Consider the following 16,936-nt stretch of genomic DNA (forward strand, 5'->3'; position numbering starts at 1 on the left):
GCACTGGCACAGGCTGCCCAGAGCTTGTGGAGTCTCCATCCTTGGAGATATTCCGAAGTCACCTAGACATGGTCTAGAGCTGGCTCTAGGTGACACTGCTTGAGAGGGGAGGGGGTTGGACAGGATAACCTCCAGGGGTCCCTTCCAACCTCAGGAATTCTGTGATTCTGCACTCTTAAGTTTAAATAATTACAGAAGACAGGTTTTATGCTTTGTATTTTCCCTTGATATTGTAACAGAAATATTTGGAATATAATTTGGGGGGGCCTGTGTGGACACTGTCTTTCCCAGTGTTTTGCTCCATTTAGACCTATTATATCAGGAAAAGTAACAAAAGGCACTCTTCTTCTATTCTTCACTGTACTAAAGCTGCCCTTCTGAAAACTAATATACAGCTGATGGCCACAATTAAACAGGAATGGTCAGACTGGAGCTCATTGCAGGATAAATTACCTCTTATTGCAGCAGCATGTGAGCACCAGTGTAGGCATTGCTAAACGTGATGTTCTGTATCCCTTTGCTTGTGTTTCTTTCTATGTGTGTATCTTTATATAAATACAAATATGCCTGGATTTCCCTCCCCTTCAGGTGAAATGTGATCACTACTGGCCTTTTACAGAAGATCCTGTTGCCTATGGGGATATCACAGTGGAGATGCTGAGTGAGGAGGAGCACACAGACTGGGTGTACCGCGGTTTCCGAATTAGCTACGTGAGTGAGAGGCTTCGCGTGGCCCTGCCAGAGGAGTGGGAGTGATTTCAGTCCAGCCTTTTCTTTAACTTCTGCCTGTTTCTGGCATTCAGTGGAAAACACCTAAGAGAGATCGATGTCCTTACTCTCACTCCACACTTGCAAACGGCCAAATCACAAAACTTTCCCCTAAAATTGTTGTCTCTTAATTTCTCACCAAAGTGCAAGGCTGAAACAAAAGTAGTACCAGAGCTCTGGGCACTTCTGTGGTACCAGTAATTACTGACAACAAATGTGTGAATTTCTTCTTTTCTGTATCTCAGCACACCTTCTTGCTATAAATTAGTCAAGACTTGAAAATACCAATGTAGGAATTGAAAATATTTTTCAAAAGGGCAATTCTGCAATAATCACATCTACCTATGAAGTATTGAAACACACACAAGAGCATGTGATTTCCAACTGAAAGCTCTCCATACTTTCAAGCATTTCTTTCCACCTTTGTTTCCTGCATCAGCTTGTTGCCAGCACCATCTCATGAAGGAAAGTTGAGGGATAAGGAGGGGATGTGGAGAAACCTGTGCACTGGCAATGAGCCTTTGGCCCAGAACTTATGTGTTGTGTTGAGGATCTTACTTCATCTAAAGCCAGTAGAATTTTTAGCATTGTAAATGTTTTTTGTCATAATGAGTTTTTTCCTAAATGTTTCCCCTCGTAATGATTTTTCTTCCCTTTTGTTTTTTGTTTGTTTTTTTTTTTTTCTTTAAAACTTAAAAAGAAAATCTCTCAAGAGTCCAGGCTTGACTGTTTGCCAGCAGTGTTGCTCTTTATCTGTGGCAAAATGAGAAGAGTAGAGGGAATGGAATAAAAAAATGAATAAAGCCCAAAGTTGAAAAATGCAACAGTTCTTGATTCAAAAGCAAAATAAAATGGAACTACCACAGGGACAAAAGCAAAAAGCAAATCCCAAACACAGAAACAGGAAGTTCATACCCATTTGATAATGAGGTCCTGATATCCTCCCCACTTTGTAATCAAATAGCCTGTTTGTTCTTCGCCATGTTTTTGGCTGGCTTCACTTTTTTAGGCTGTATGTGGGGAAAAAATGAAAACCACAAAATGACAAAAAGCCCTCAGTGTGACTGAGTGTGATTACCCTGTTACAGCTCTGTGAAAACGCTGCTGTTCTGCTTCTCCCATCAGGCTGATGAGGTGCAAGATGTGATGCATTTTAACTACACTGCCTGGCCAGACCACGGTGTCCCCACGACCAACGCTGCCGAGAGCATCCTCCAGTTTGTACAGATGGTCAGGCAGAAATCAGCAAAGACTAAAGGCCCCATGGTCATACACTGCAGGTAAATGCTTCCAGGAAAAGGAGAAGTGCGAGTTGCGATGTTGAATAAGTTGGGAAGCCATGAGAAGGAGAGATTTTGAATGGGTTCTGCTCACCTGTTGGCTGAAGATGGTTCTCTCTGGTGTTACGGTGTTTTGCAGCTCTCCCCTGTAACCTCATGGAGAATTTCACAGAGGAATATTGTTCTCTGAGTCTTTGTATCAAGAAAAGTGCTCATAAGACAGGGGAGAGATTTATATATAACATCATGAAATCAAACCCTGTATTTAGTACTTAATTATTCTGGGAAAGAAAAACAGCAAGTACCAGAGAGCTGGGCAACAACTGTAGTTTTTTCTTTTTTTCAGTTGGGATGCTTCTAGCAGCAAAGAGGGATATTTTCAGATAGTATTTTTAGACTATACTGTGCATCTTAGACCACATAGATTAAAAGTAGCATTGCTGCAAAATTAGTGGGGGGGCAAAGAAAGAATGTATCGATCAACTCCTGCAGCAATTGTTCTCAAACCTTGAAGAAGGCACAGAATGAATGCATCAGTTAATCTGTCCAGTTGATACATCAGAAGTTCCATTGTATCGACCTTGTTTAAGAAATTAATGCAAAAAAAGCCAAAATAGAGACCTGTTTTATGACACGTTGAGCTGAGATGAACTGTTCAACATTATTGCAAAAACTTCCAAGCCTTTTCAGGAAAAGCATGACAAAAGAGGAGAAAGAACTTTTGCTATAATACCCACTTCCAGCCTAGGTAGGAGGGTGTTGGGCTGCTGTGTGATACTCTGTAAAACCTCTAATGCCACACTCAGTGAAAACAGACTTAAACATCGCATGTGAAATTACAATGCAAAGAATTGTACACGCATGAGAATCTCTAACTGAAAGCAGTGTGTATTTTTTCTAGTTGCTAAGCTTTCCTTTGGGGAAAATGAAGATTTTTCAGCTGAGTGGGAGCTATTTCTGTCTCATGCTCCTAAGGCAGAAGTCCTGGAGCACAGACTCTTCTGGGTGGTTTGTCCTTTGAGGACAACCTGCAGTAGTGCAGCGCCTTTGCAAGCCAAGAGCTTTGCAGTGTGGCGAGCTGTGGAACTGAGCCCTGCAGGTGTGACCCCTCTGTCCCTGGGCATTCATTGCTCCTGAGCAGGTCTCTGTATCTCTGACTCCAGCCCCTGGAGTTAGAGGGGTCTCTTGAGGTTTGTGAGGGGAGCAGTGACAGCAGGAAGAGCAGGCAGCTAAGGGTGGATGAGGGTGTGCGTGCACGTTCTGTGTGTGAGTGCATCCACTGCCCAACCAACGGATGATGGGTTGTGTGCCAGTAAATCCCACAGATTAACCAGCCTGCCTGACCTCAGAATAGTTCTCTCTGACTATTGCAACTGCAGGACTCCTGCTCTTTGCAGTGCCACTGATTTTGTTGTGTGTCCCCTGCAGAAGAGCCTGAAATGAGATGCATGTCTGTGTGTGTTGCAGTGCCGGCGTGGGACGGACGGGAACATTCATAGCCCTGGATCGGCTCTTGCAGCACATCCGTGACCATGAGTTCGTGGATATATTGGGCCTGGTGTCGGACATGAGGTCCTACAGAATGTCCATGGTGCAGACAGAGGTAGGATCTGCTCACTGCAGCACTGTGACAGTATTGTTGTGCCCATTTCATACCCCTCTTTAGCATGTCTGTGTCCAGTGACTGCTGTTCCCCCTGAACACTTGACAAAATCACTATGAATTGATACAATCAGGTTTTCATCTTCGTTGTGATATTGTCACATTATTAATCCACTGCATAGGTGGGTTTGATAATATATCTGCAATCTCACTATCTTCCAGAGGAAATGAGTTATTCTCACCTTCTGTAAAATTAATATGCAAACAATGCATTAGAAGAGATTAACATATGGAATTTTCAAACCACACTGAAAAGAGTTGGGCTTGCTGAGGGGATTAATGGCTCATGAAATGATACCAGTATCAGGCAGCCTCGTTCAAGTATCATGTTGGTATCATCCAGCCAAGCATAGGAGCTCATGACACAATGGAATTTCAGATGAGCAAAACAGACAAAAGGATTGTGAGTCTGCCAGACATCCTCCTCACCCCTCTCCCTACCCAAATATCTACTGGGCAGTTCTTCTTCTGTTTTTAAGAAAAAATATATAGACAATATATACTGGGGGGAGGGGGAAATCATAAGCTCTTTCTTCAAAGCAGAAGCTTTTATGCATCTAAACCTTCCCTGTTTGCCTAGTCATGAGGGAAAGATTTCATATTTCGTGCCTGTTGTACTCTTCCTTGGTTAGACACAGCATAAACTGGCAATCTCCATGCAGTTGGAAGTGCCACCATCCCTGTTTCCAGGCTAGGTCTGGCAGATCGTTTGTTGCCAAGGGTTGTTGAATCCAAAGCAAAGCAAAAAAAATTGTAACAGGAAGAGGAGAGGAGGAAGAAAACCTGCAGTCACAACAACTAGCATCTGGAAATGAAAAAAAGTCATTTTCATTCTGGATCATTGCTACCAACCTGCCTCTTTTCATCACAATTCACTGTATTAATCCAAAGGCAGATCCTTATGTAAACACCAGAGAAAGAAAATCCTGATGGTTGATTGATTTCAGCTGCAACTGTTACCACTCCAGAGGTGATGTGGGTTTTTGTAGGGTGGTGGTTGGTTTTTTTATTTTTATTTCATTTTTTTCATGTAGGACCTCATTGCCTGGCTGGGGCTGATGTCAAGGGCGGTTACTGAGCTCTTGCTGCCACGGGCCTCAGAGGTCACTAAGTGACACTGACACTCACTCACAGAGGCCACCAAAATGTTTTTCCTTACAAAATCTGGAACCACTGACAGCTCACCTGAGTCCACGTTGCCTTGTATGCTGGAAACTTGGCAATGTCTCAAGGAGCAGTTTCAAAAAAACAAACGGCACAGGCCCAAAAAGGGGGTTAGCGTGGGAAATACCCTGAATTGAAACCAGTCTCTCCAAATCAGCGGGTGTGAGGAAATCCAGACATTTCTGTGGTGTGAATCATGACTCAAACTCATACTGGTATCTCCTGGCATCAGCAGGCCACTGGGGACAGGGGTGAAATGCAGACTTGGGTTTGGGGACAGTCGCTTTGGTTGAAATTCACTTGGCTCCTGTGCCTTGTGCACATAAAAGTTGGTGTCAGGATTCATCAGGGATTGCCTTCTCTCTCTTTGAAATTGAAAAGTCATCAACTAAGGTTATTCTAAATTGGATTACGGTGGTCAATCTGTATGATGATAATGCTCAGAAAAGTCAGTCCATAACCAAAGTGAAAGACAGCCACGGTCTCGTGGCAAAAAAGCCTGTCCAGAAATGCAGAGATGCATGTGATTGACCCAGCTCACGGTGTCACTTGCACAGAGGTTGATAACTACTCTGTGAACAAAATCAGGGGTTTTCTTTTAATTGGTAAAGAGGTCAAACACTTAGGAACACGAACCTCATTAAAATATTTCAGGTGCATATGTGGCATGGGTGTAATTTGTTGCACATAAAGCATTCAGATATCTTTCCTGGAGTTCCTTCCTTTTTAGGCAATGTAAAGTAGATCCACTTTACCTCAGATTCAACTCTTCTGTCATCATTCAGGTTATTAATAAGTGATTATGGTGCCAGGTGGATTTCATGCTTCCTGAGCTGCTGTCTGTAACAACTGTGGACTATTCTATTGGGAGCTAATAACTCACTGTGCATTGTGAGGGGCTGAGGTGGGAGACATGGAGCTGTGCAGGCTGTTACTGTGAACCATCAAACTGTTTCACTGCTTGGGTTTTTGTCATGCTTTCTGAGGTGCAAAAAATGCCCACTTATTTGGTCTTTTCTCCTAGGAACAGTACATTTTTATTCACCAGTGCGTGCAGCTGATGTGGCAAAAGAAGAAGCAGCAGTTCTGCATCAGTGATGTCATATATGAGAACGTCAGCAAGTCCTAGTTCAGAGTCACAGGTGGTAAGTCAGGCAAGCCTGGCCCTGTGCCATGTCCACAGCCTCACACCTCCATTCCAGGAGCTTTGCTGGCAGTCTGGGGCTTTCCTTACTCCTCTTTCATGTTCACATGGAGAGTTAAGGGAAAATCCATCTAGCCTCTCATAGTAAATAATCCATTACCCTTTCCATGGCACTGTGAGATATATGGGCTCACTCATGTTTAAAGAAACAGAGACACCAGAATTCTCATGAGCCATCTCACCATTCCCTGCCAGTTGTCCTAACATCCCTTGCAAAGCTGAAAGGGAGGGACAACTTCAGCATCTTCAGTCATTTTCAAAAAACAATTTTGCCTGGTTACCAAGGCCAGCAGAGGCTTGGGGATGCTCTGCTGGAGGATGAGTTGGTAACCAAACAGGTCTGTTATAAAACAGTGGGAAATTCTTGCATAAATCTAAAATCATAGAACCAGGGAAGCAGCAGGCTCTCAAACTGGTACCACCAGTAGCATAAGTGAAGGGTCGGCCTTGCCTTCCCACTGAGGCCCCATGCCTGAGAAAAACAAGTGGCTGTGACCATGAGATTTGGTGGTGGGGACAAGCTGTGAGGACCTATGTCACTGCTCTTAAAGCTACTAAGCCTTGGTTCATTAGGTGGCAGCAATAACCCAGCCATAACCTTAATACTCGCTTTTGGGTGGAGCAGGAAGCTGCAGACTTCGACACAAACTGCTTCTCTGGCAGCTGGTGGAGAGCTGGGCTGAGGGCAGCACCTCCAGCCTTTCTGCTGTGTGTCTGTGGTGTTGCACGTGGGCCTTCATTAACCTCTGTGTGCATCATCCCCCTGCCTGTAAAGGAACCCCAGTTTGCCTCCCTGTCCCTAATGTTTGGGTAGTTCACTGTCTAATCTGAGTCCCAGCACCCAGCTGCTGGTACTGATGCAGTCCCAGCCTCTGTGGGGAGGGTCAGTAAAAGAAATGCTTAGAATTGTATTTATTTGCTTTTCTTCTTCCTGAAGCGTTCTGTTTGCTTGGTTGCAGGTGAGACCATGAAGCACACCCATCTTCCCTTGCTTCTGATTTTTTTTCTGTTGATGGTTTGAACGGGCAGGTGTTGTGCCACAAGAGACCACTGCTTTGCAGTAGATGGACAATGAGGGAAAGAAACTTTTACCTTTCTGAAGCACTGGGGAGACAAAGCCTTAACGAGCCTGCGGTGTCTTTTGAACTGTTTAATTTCTGGACATTTTTTTTAAATACTGGACCAAATTCAACTAAACAACATGAAGGAAAAGACACTATGTGTGCATAAGATAGATTGCTCCAGAGTGTTGGGGTTTTGTTTGGTACTTTTTGGTTAATTTCTTTCATAATTTGTTTTCTTCTGTGCAGGTTGGGCTTAAGGTTAAAGTAAGTGCAATATTTTTTTAATGGTTGACTGAAGAGCTTTCTTCATGTGTCACTGGTCTGTGCTAACGTCCCTAGGAGAGCAGGCATTGTTAGTATCTAATAATACCTCATTAGTGAATAGCGAGGCATGAACATACATGAAGAAATCTGGAGATTGTGAACAGGGGCTGGGAGGGCGGGGGGGTTGCTGGGTACATGGATTTGACTGTTTCCTTACAGCACTGATGTACGTGGGGCCTGGGGGGAGCACAAGACCCGAGGAACGGACTGACGAGCAGAAATGCAAGCTGTGAAGCCCGAAGCTGGAGTAGGCAGCTGACACTGAGAGAAGGGGTGGGTTTGGTTCTTCACTGGGGCTGCCACTAATTAAGCAGAGGGATTGCTCTTCTTGCCAACCTTTTTCAGTAATGCCACTGATCAGGCTCTTGTTCTAGATGAATCTAATCACAGGGCAACTGAGTTTCAAGCTGGGATGTCTTAGCATACATACTATAGCATTTAACTCTCTGAGCAGTCTATGGTGCCTATACCCCTCACTCATTTATTATTTTTAGTAATTATTAACCCTGTGTAAAAACGTGAAGCTGGTTCAGGTTGGAGGGGTGGAAAGAAAAAAAAACAAAAAAAACAAAAAGTGCTTTAATAGATGTAACTATTTTTCCTGAACCAGGAATTTACAATGTTATGATGCAAGGTTTTGGCATGTGAAGGGCTGGTTATCAGTTTGTTGCTACGAAGCTGCCAAAGTGTCAGTATGGATTCCTGCAGGGCCTTTGGGGGCAGGGCGGGGGGCTCCTTTCTTTTTTGCTGTCCGTTTCAGTTCTAGTCAAAATAATTAGCTATATATAAATTTTTTTTTTTTTTTTTTGGTCTTTGTATAATTCCGGTACATCATTGTGTATTGTGACATGGATGCTGTCAGAATGGATGTTTGATGGCATTTTTGTAACCTGTTGCTTTGTGTCACCTCATTGGAAGTTAGCAGCAATGGTACTCAATGTAAGCAAAACAGACTTGAACTGAAAGTAAACACACTGGATTGCTTACCTGTGGAGAAGTCACTGTCAGCAGAACAGCAAAACACACCTGCATACGCTTTTTATTTCACTCACCCGGGGTCTGCTGTCACCTGGCAGGGTGCCAGGGTGTAGGTCAGTAGCTCAGCTGCTTCCAGGAGCCTGATAATCAATCTCCTTCAGCTGATAATTCCTTTTTCTTCTTCCTTCCAAAGTTATTCCATTGGCAAGTAAATAGGTGTATACTTATTGATTAATTACTTCATCATGGTATTGTTTACAGTGGAAAACTTCCTTCAGACTGTCCCATGTCTATTGTGCAAAACTGCATAGACTTAACATAATTCCCCAGTAAAACAGGTCCTTGTGAGGGCAGCTAAAGAAACAGGACCCCACCTCTGATCACTAAATGGGTATGATATGCATTTCCCCTCCCTTCTGTTTCCATGCATCTAATACTACTTCCACTGTTTCCACTACTCCCAGTCCTAGAGCAGGGATGCTGTTTCTCCAGGTACAAGATGGATGCAGAAGGGCAGAGCACCCTGTTTCAGGGAGCCAGCTGGTAACAAAAAAGGCTTCAGTGGTGCACATTTCTCCCTCATTTCCCTGGTGTGCCTCAGCTGGAGGGCCTGCCATTCCAGTAGGAACAGCAAAGAGCTGTCTGGCCTAAACTCAAGAGAAAATAGAATTATAAAAGAGCACTCGACCATTTAGACCTTGCTGCCATGCTTTTTAAAAAAGCTGTGTTTTAGAGATTCATTACATGTTTACTCAGAAAATAGGTTCATACCCCACTATAGAGAACTGGTGGGGAAAAAAAAAACCAACCCACAAATGTTCTTTCTCATCTACTTTCTCCTCCCTCCTGCTGGCCATTGCCCATCGAGTCTACATTTATTCTGTATCACAGACCAGAGTAAGCAGGTTACTTCTACATCATTCATGTGTGCTCACAAAATGTCACAGTGTGAGCTGGCTGTAACAGAAGCTTGGCTGAACGTGCCAGGGTACAAGATTGCTGCAGAGATGCCAAAATCACATTGTTGCAAAGGACACTGCCTGAGCAGCCTGAACGTACTGGACAGTTTTTGAATGCATGTCAAAAATGATTCCATTTGCACAGTAGCAGGTGCGTGTTTTTCCTTTAACAGCTTCTTAATCACAAAGTCAATTACAATGAAAACTCCATCAGAATATAATACCTTTTCCTGCCCCACACAGTATGCAAAACTGTGTACGTGGGCATGTCGGGATGGCAGTGGAAACCACCTCACCCAGCATTCAAAACATGAGTAAAGCAGTAAATGAGTCTGGAAGAGTCATGCAGAGCCTTTTAGCCTGAATTGACATGACATAACTTTTGGCCTCACCTTGTCATGCACCTTCAAAGTAAAGCCAAAACAACGTTTCTGGACTCATGCTTCATGTTAATATTGTTTCCAGCATCTGTCAAAATAAAACTCTCACGTCATCACAGCAGTAAAGCTGTCTGAAGATTCAGGTTCAGTAATAGATTTTTTGAATTATGGGCTTCATGTCCATAGCTCTGCTGACACTACTGATGCTCTGTATTGATCTGCTGCTCTTCCCAGCATCTACTGACCCAGATGTCTGTGAAAGCAGCCCTGTGCAGTGAGTGACCATTAACTGAAACCAGCACAGGTTTTCTCCTTGTCTCATGCTGTGCATGCTGCCATGGAAGCAGAAAATAAGTAAACTGAAGTACTTAAGTTAGGAGGGTGAGAAATTGTTAGAGGCGTGTGTGAAAGTGTTGAATCTCAAGCGTATCCTGTTGCAGTCAGCCCTGATATCCTTGGGTCTTCAGAACTGTTTCCTTCAAACCTCACCGAAAGATTAAGAACAGGTCAGGAAGCCTTACCTGTACTTTATTTCAGTTTAATGTTTTTTTTCCCCTATACCTAAATAAGACAAATTTCCCCTGTCAAATAATCAACATCATCATCTTACGCTCTGACATGGCCCTTCCCTCCCTCCACCACCTCCTCCCACTTCCAACTTTTTTAATGGCTTGTGTGAAAACTGTAATTTCATTGAGGCAGGCAAAAGCTGTTATTTCAGCCACTTCTTGTGAGAGGATTATGTTGTCAATGCTCTTGACATGGATGGGAGCAGGTGGGTTGAGCTTTGCTGCTGCTGTGGTGGGCACCAGTGGGGGCTAGGAATCTTGTAGGAAGGCTCCCTATTTTTATTCATCTCCTCTTTTAATCTGCAAATATTACCAAGGAGTAGAAGCACAGTCTCATATCCTGAAACTCATTTTGGTCTGAATACTGAGGAAGTAGTTAGAGGCCAAAGTTGCAACCTAAGCAACTCAGAGAAACTGAAAAAAAAGATAAAGGCAAGCCAAAGGCACTTATTAGCAAAAAGTTGACATAGCTGCAGTAGAAATTAAAGTCTGAAATATTTAAACACAGAACCCAATACAGATTCCCTCTCATTTGCACTTCTTGTATATAATGTTGGTGCTTTTATGCAGAGGTGGGAGACTGAGCACAAAAGTATTCCCTCAAATACTCTTCATGCATCAGAACCAATCCTTAAACAGGGCTGGTTTAGACACCAGTCTCAACTTGACTGTTGAGAAAAAACTGGGCTCCTATGAAAGGGTAGTTTGGCCAGAAAGTTGAGTTCCCATTCATAATCATGTTTCCTTTATGCTTGAAATGCAGCCCAGGAAAATCAGTGGTGATCCCTGCTTGAACAGGGTCTGGTATTCAAGCTGTAGCTTGCTTCTGTCTATGCCTGAAATATCAAAATTCCTTCATTCCCACATTAAAATAAAAGTTCTGTAACTTACGGGTTCCATAATTAGAAATAATTCCCATCTTACAGTTATTCATGGGTTCTTTTGTTTGTTTCCTTAAATTATCAAAATACTGATGCTGCTGTCCAGCAAAGCACTTCAAGAGAAGTTCACTAACACTGAGAGCTCTGCACATTTCAGACTATACATTTTGGATATGATATATCTACTGCTTTATCAACCATTTATCTCTGCACACATCACTCATGGATACACGCACTTATTTCCCAACCCCACTCAAAACAGAAAACAAACAACAAACCACCACGTTTTATACAGTTCAATGCTTTGGAGCAATAAAAGTAGGTGTAAAATCTCACAGATCACAGTTTGAGCAAAGCCCTGTTTAACATTTGAATGGCTAGGTAGTAAGTAAACTGCTCCACCCATCGACATTGGTTAGAAGTGTTCCTCCTGAATTAAATGAGAGGTTTCACAGTGGTTTGCTCTCCCCATGGTGTCCCAAGGGAACAAGCAGCCTGAAGTGGGAAGAAGCACCTTGCTGATGTTAGGAGGTTTGTGCTTTGAAAGCATAGAACTGCTGAGCGAACACGGGCTGCTAAAACTCTCTCCCCACCACCCAGTTAAAAAGGCAGATTGATGGCAGCAAAATAGTAAATTACTCCCTCTGTTACCAAATACCTAATAAGGCACTGATTTTGGCATTTAAAAAACGGCTTTGTTTCCTTCTCAAAGACATATCACATCCTTCTAAAATATTAGTATTAAAAAAATAAGCCTCACTGCTCAAATCCTAGAGAAAACATTTTGAATGAAACACTGCATTTTACTACTGTTTTCGTTTAAACCACGGAATATTTTGAAGAAAACATTTTATTTTCATTTGAGGAACTCCAAACGAGATGTCCTTGTGATTTCTTACAACTGCCAACAAAATGAAAATTCAAAAACTGCACAGCAATAGGGGTGAAGCTCCCTGCAGTGCTTTAAACCACCAAGGAAATTCCAGAAAAAAGGGAAATACTTGGCCTCAACACCATTCAGATTTCACAGACTGTACCACAGAAATCATAATGGTTAGTTCAGCCAAGTTTAAAGGGTAAATACAACTCAAGGAGTGCTTGGTTGTTAAGTCATTAGTAGTTAATTTAGAAACTGTGGGGGGGAAAAAAAAAAGACACCAACCACCCCCCAAGATGATTCTGCTCATCCCTTCAGTGTGTGGAAGGGGTTTCCTCTTCTCCCCCTCCAAGTGGCTCCCAAGATGCCTCTGAGCACACTGATCACGTTCAGACTTGTCTGGCACTTTCTAAGCAACAGCTACATAGAAACCCAGCGTCAAAAAACCCCAGCAGCTGTGAAGCCCCCTCTTTTCTCTCAGAGGTGAAGCACAGGTTCTCCCTCCAACACCTCCCAGTGCCAAACTTCACAAAGTCTGGGAAGTCCCAGAGCTGTTGCCTCTTTCTGGGCAAAAGCAAACCAAATGCTGAATGCTGGAATAAGCCAGTGGAGAGGATGAATATTGGCTTCCTGTTCTGGTAATTATCAGGGGACTAGAGGTGGCAGGTTACCACCACAGTGCTTTTTACGGAACCAGACATCTTTCCCATGAGAAAAGACAGTGACTCTTAAGTTTTGAATAGGAGTTTCAAAGACCTTTTAAAAAGTTTCCTCCTCCTGTGTGCTTACACGGAATGGGATTTCTTACTTCTTGACCCATTTCTGAATAAGGCCATGTTTATGCAGACAGGCATAAAGGATATATATAAAGTGTAAAAACATACATGGACACACAACCAGCCACACAGAAGTAATATTTGTAAGGACATTTACAATAAATGGCACTAACACCTTTATTAAGATTTTAGTTTTTCATTTGTGAAAAATGAATAGATTTTTTTTTTCCCTTGTATGCAGAGGAAAAGCAAACTAATGGCAAAAATCAAGATTGCTTTCTTACTTCAATACTGTCTTCGTAGCCACAAAGATACAACAATTTAACAGACAAGAAATACTGTTTATTGCAGACTTTAAGCTGATTCATGTGAAAAAGGCACTATGAAACTTAATCAAACTAGATGATTAAATTTGTCTAAATTAAGTGATATTATATATTATATATAATACATATATTATATATAAAATCACATGACCATGTGAAACAACATTTTGTGACAAAAATCATTGCATCTTCAAAAATAACATTTTCTGGAAGGGATGTTTCTCTTTTCTTTTTCCCCCTGTTTTGCCTCCACTTTTCCAAAAGATTACATTTATAAAGGAAATTACAAAGGCTTTTTACATAAGGAAAAACTGGTATCTGGGATCAACACACAGAGAAGTCTAGATTATACACTGTTCCTTTTCATGGGTTAAGTTACAGACAAAAAAATGCAATTTTATTAAAAAAAAATGTACTGTGAGTTGTTGCATGGCTACAGCAGATCTCATCACCTCTTTGAGCTGGGCTGTGTTACTATTTTCTAGTTACTCCTCCTTGTGCAATATTATAGTTCATCACAGGTGAAATATGGATAAAATCAATGTACAGAGTATTACTTTGCTATAAACAGCATCATTAGTAATAAAACATCTTGGGAGTGATGCAAGAAAGATTCAGTCTATGCTGGGCTGCTCTTCATTCCCTAAACATTTCCTCTACATTTCCTGGAGTCGACAACTTAAGTAAACATCCTGGAGCCAAATGCCTGACAAGAAAGACTGAGCCAAAAAGACATAAATGCACACTACAGCAAGAGATGGGATTCAGAATATTATTACTGAAGGGTTCAAATGCTTTTTTATTGCTGGCTCAGCTTCCCTCAGATGAATCACCAACAAAGATGTGCCCCAATTTATCTGTCATGCTAATTCCATAAAGCCAAGACTCATCTTTGGGTGTAAATGAATCATGGACCAGTATTTTCACCTGTCAGGAAGCTCCACCGTGTTTCTTACCTGTTCATTTTTCATGATGAGAAGCCAGCAGCAGGTACTTCTGTGGAGACTACTGTAAATTTTCTTTATGTTGGCTAGTTTACGTTTACAATACAATAAGACATTCCCCTTCACTGCTCCCTAAAGCAAAGCTGGATGGTTTAATGCTATGGACAATGGGATTAAAGAAAAGGGGAAACACACTTAGTGGCTGCTTCCTTCATCAAAGGACTCCACACCTGAATCTGTGGCAGCTGCACTGATTTTTTCTTGCCGTCTTCTCATAATTTCTTGCAGTTCTGAACTACCACTGTTCGCCTATAAACAAAAAAGAGGAGTTTACTTGTGGCTTTGACAGGTACTGAAACTCCTCTGCCAGGATTTTGTTAAGACAGTTGTTTGAACAAACAAACTCACCTTGAAGCTCCAGTAGGAAAGTATTTACACCATCCTTAAATACAGACCAGAAAAAACCTGCAGACTATTAAAAGCATGAGCTTGCCTTTCAGCACTGCTGAGCATCTTTAATTCTCACATGAGGCCCTGGAAGTGTTGGATATTAAGGGGGTGAAATATGGCTTCAGTAAAAGCAGGGTTAAAGCTCAGCGAGTTTGTTAGGATTCCACACTTAAAAATCAGGGCAATAATACTTAGAAATAAAAAACCTGAAAATAAATCCTTGGTGGTTTTAGATTTATGTAAACACAAAGCTCACGCATGCACATGGGATTGCATAGGCAAGGCCTAAGTGAGGATTCTGTCTCAGGTTCTCACATCTACACAATTCACCATCAGGCATGTGCTGCTCAGAGACAGGTTTCAAACTCAGAGCACAGTAGTAGGAATTGAACCGTATTACAATATTAGCAACAAGGAAGTATTGTGAGAACAAGGCTTTATTTCACCTTTTGAGAGTGAAAACCAGGTCTGCTGACAACAGCAAACATTGCTTTGACAACATCAATAAAATTATTAGCAAGGCCAGGACACCTATCCACCAGAGCAGAACTTCCCAAAGTGTGCTTGACTTGTAAGTAAAACTAGGGGATTATAAACCAAGAGCCATATCTGCTCCTGTACTATTTGACCATGACATGACCTTCAAAACTTCAAAATCAGCTTCCAAAATAGCCTCTGAATAAGGAAGCAGAAACTGGTTTTCAAATGTCTAAAACAAAATTCAGGACTGTTAAGGGGAAAATCCTGCAGTTGATTCTGGACTCTGAAAATGTGTCCTATCAATTTCAGAAAATTTAATATAGATTTATCCCATTATATCCATTACAATGCAGTACCGGATGCCACAAGGAGTGAGAAATTTTCTGAATTAACTACAGTGCTCCTCCTACTTAAAACACCATTGCTCTCTTCTCCCAGAGTGGAGGGGCAAAGCAGGGGGCCTAGAAGTGACTCTCTGAAAGTGAGGGGAACAGCTTTATTTGTCTTAATTCATCTTGTCCTTGCCCTCTTGGTTTCAGATACAGAACAAGTGCAGCACCCATTAGTGGAGTCACGCATAAAAAACCATCGGCAGACACCCAACAACGTGCTTTATGAGAGGTCATGTAGAAATATTTGTCTGAGAATAACTGAGCAGCCCAAGCTGAAAGAATTTGCCTTCCTGATAACATCAGTGACAACATGACTGATGAGCTTGAAATGCTGCCCCACTAAACCAACTGCAGCACACATGTGGCACAGTGCACCAGGCACATCCTACTCAGAGGGGAGGGAGAGCAGAGTTCTTAGGAACATGATCCTTGGAACAGACCTTGGCCAGAGTGATTTACACAGCTTATTATGATGAGGCAACAGCAATTCCATCAGTCAATCCCACTTCTGTGCCTGGGTCTTTCCTTTCTCCAAGGTGTCAAAGAGAATAAGCTGTTCTTCCAGGCAACTTGATACATGTATTAGACAGAAACCATTTTCACTTTTAAAGCAATGTGTGCCTACTTCCTACTGATGGAGCAGAAAGAGGTTTAGAATGTGAGCCTCAAGTGGTCCCTTCTGGAGAAAGGTGTTCAGGATATTTTGTCTTATCTTCTGCAGAGCCTGAAGTGCTCAACAGCATTGTATTATTATAGGGAGAGAAAGGACAATGCAACTTCCTTTGATGATATAAATCAGCAAACAACAGGCTAAAGCCATCAGGAATTGCATAAATTCTGAAGTTCAACCTCAAATAACCAAGGCAGAAATAAATATTTCAATTACCTTTTCCCCAACAAAAAACCCACGACCTTGTTAAGACTCTAAGTGCTGTGTTAATTCACTCTGGTTAAGATTAAGCTGGGACTTTACAGTTTCCTGCAGAGCGAGACCTAACTGGGGCAAGCAGAGTAAGAGCACAGTAGGGAAAAGACCCCTCCCATCCAGTGCATCTCTGCTTTTCTAACCAACTCCCACTGCAAAGCTGCTTCCATCTCAGTACACTGAAATAAGATAGCTGACATGCAAAAAAGTTGAAGAATACAAATGTATCTTCGCTAGGAAATGATGGATTGCTCTGGACTGTAGTGACTTATATTCCTAAGAGTAAAGGGGAAATATTTCTCCCTTCCTCTAACAGGAAAATAGGGCTTGAATAAGGGAATAAAGCGATTTTGACAGTGTTAGAAAATGATGCTCTCTGATCCACACTGATCAGGTAAAGTGTAAAATATGCATCTTCATAAACCTGTCTTCAAAAATATGCCTGGTAGGTAATGCTTAAAACCATTTAAGTGAGACAGTCTCAGCTTAACAAGAAGATAGAAAAGTATTTTAAACCTCTTCAAGATTTTCTT

General features: G+C 42.1%; 2 protein-coding genes across 4 annotated transcripts in view; one reads left to right on the plus strand and one right to left on the minus strand.

Moving 5' to 3' along the window:
* PTPRO (protein tyrosine phosphatase, receptor type O) overlaps window positions 1–8,452 on the plus strand; it is a 62,079-nt gene extending 53,627 nt beyond the window's left edge. Inside the window, exons 22-26 of the mRNA XM_017726273.1 lie at window positions 589–711; window positions 1,894–2,048; window positions 3,516–3,651; window positions 5,899–6,019; window positions 7,038–8,452. Of these exons, the coding sequence (XP_017581762.1) occupies window positions 589–711; window positions 1,894–2,048; window positions 3,516–3,651; window positions 5,899–6,003 (519 nt within the window). The 3' untranslated portion in view covers window positions 6,004–6,019; window positions 7,038–8,452. The remainder of the gene's footprint in view (window positions 1–588; window positions 712–1,893; window positions 2,049–3,515; window positions 3,652–5,898; window positions 6,020–7,037) is intronic.
* A 4,569-nt stretch (window positions 8,453–13,021) lies between these two features.
* The window catches only part of EPS8 (epidermal growth factor receptor pathway substrate 8), a 128,267-nt gene continuing 124,352 nt past the window's right edge, over window positions 13,022–16,936 (minus strand). For all 3 annotated transcript variants that reach the window (XM_017726275.1, XM_017726274.1, XM_008644013.2), the window contains one exon: window positions 13,022–14,465. In XM_017726275.1, the coding sequence (XP_017581764.1) occupies window positions 14,352–14,465 (114 nt within the window). In that variant the 3' untranslated portion in view covers window positions 13,022–14,351. The remainder of the gene's footprint in view (window positions 14,466–16,936) is intronic.

Source organism: Corvus brachyrhynchos, unplaced genomic scaffold, assembly GCF_000691975.1.
Source record: "Corvus brachyrhynchos isolate BGI_N302 unplaced genomic scaffold, ASM69197v1 scaffold191, whole genome shotgun sequence".
NCBI classification, from domain to species: Eukaryota; Metazoa; Chordata; class Aves; order Passeriformes; family Corvidae; genus Corvus; species Corvus brachyrhynchos.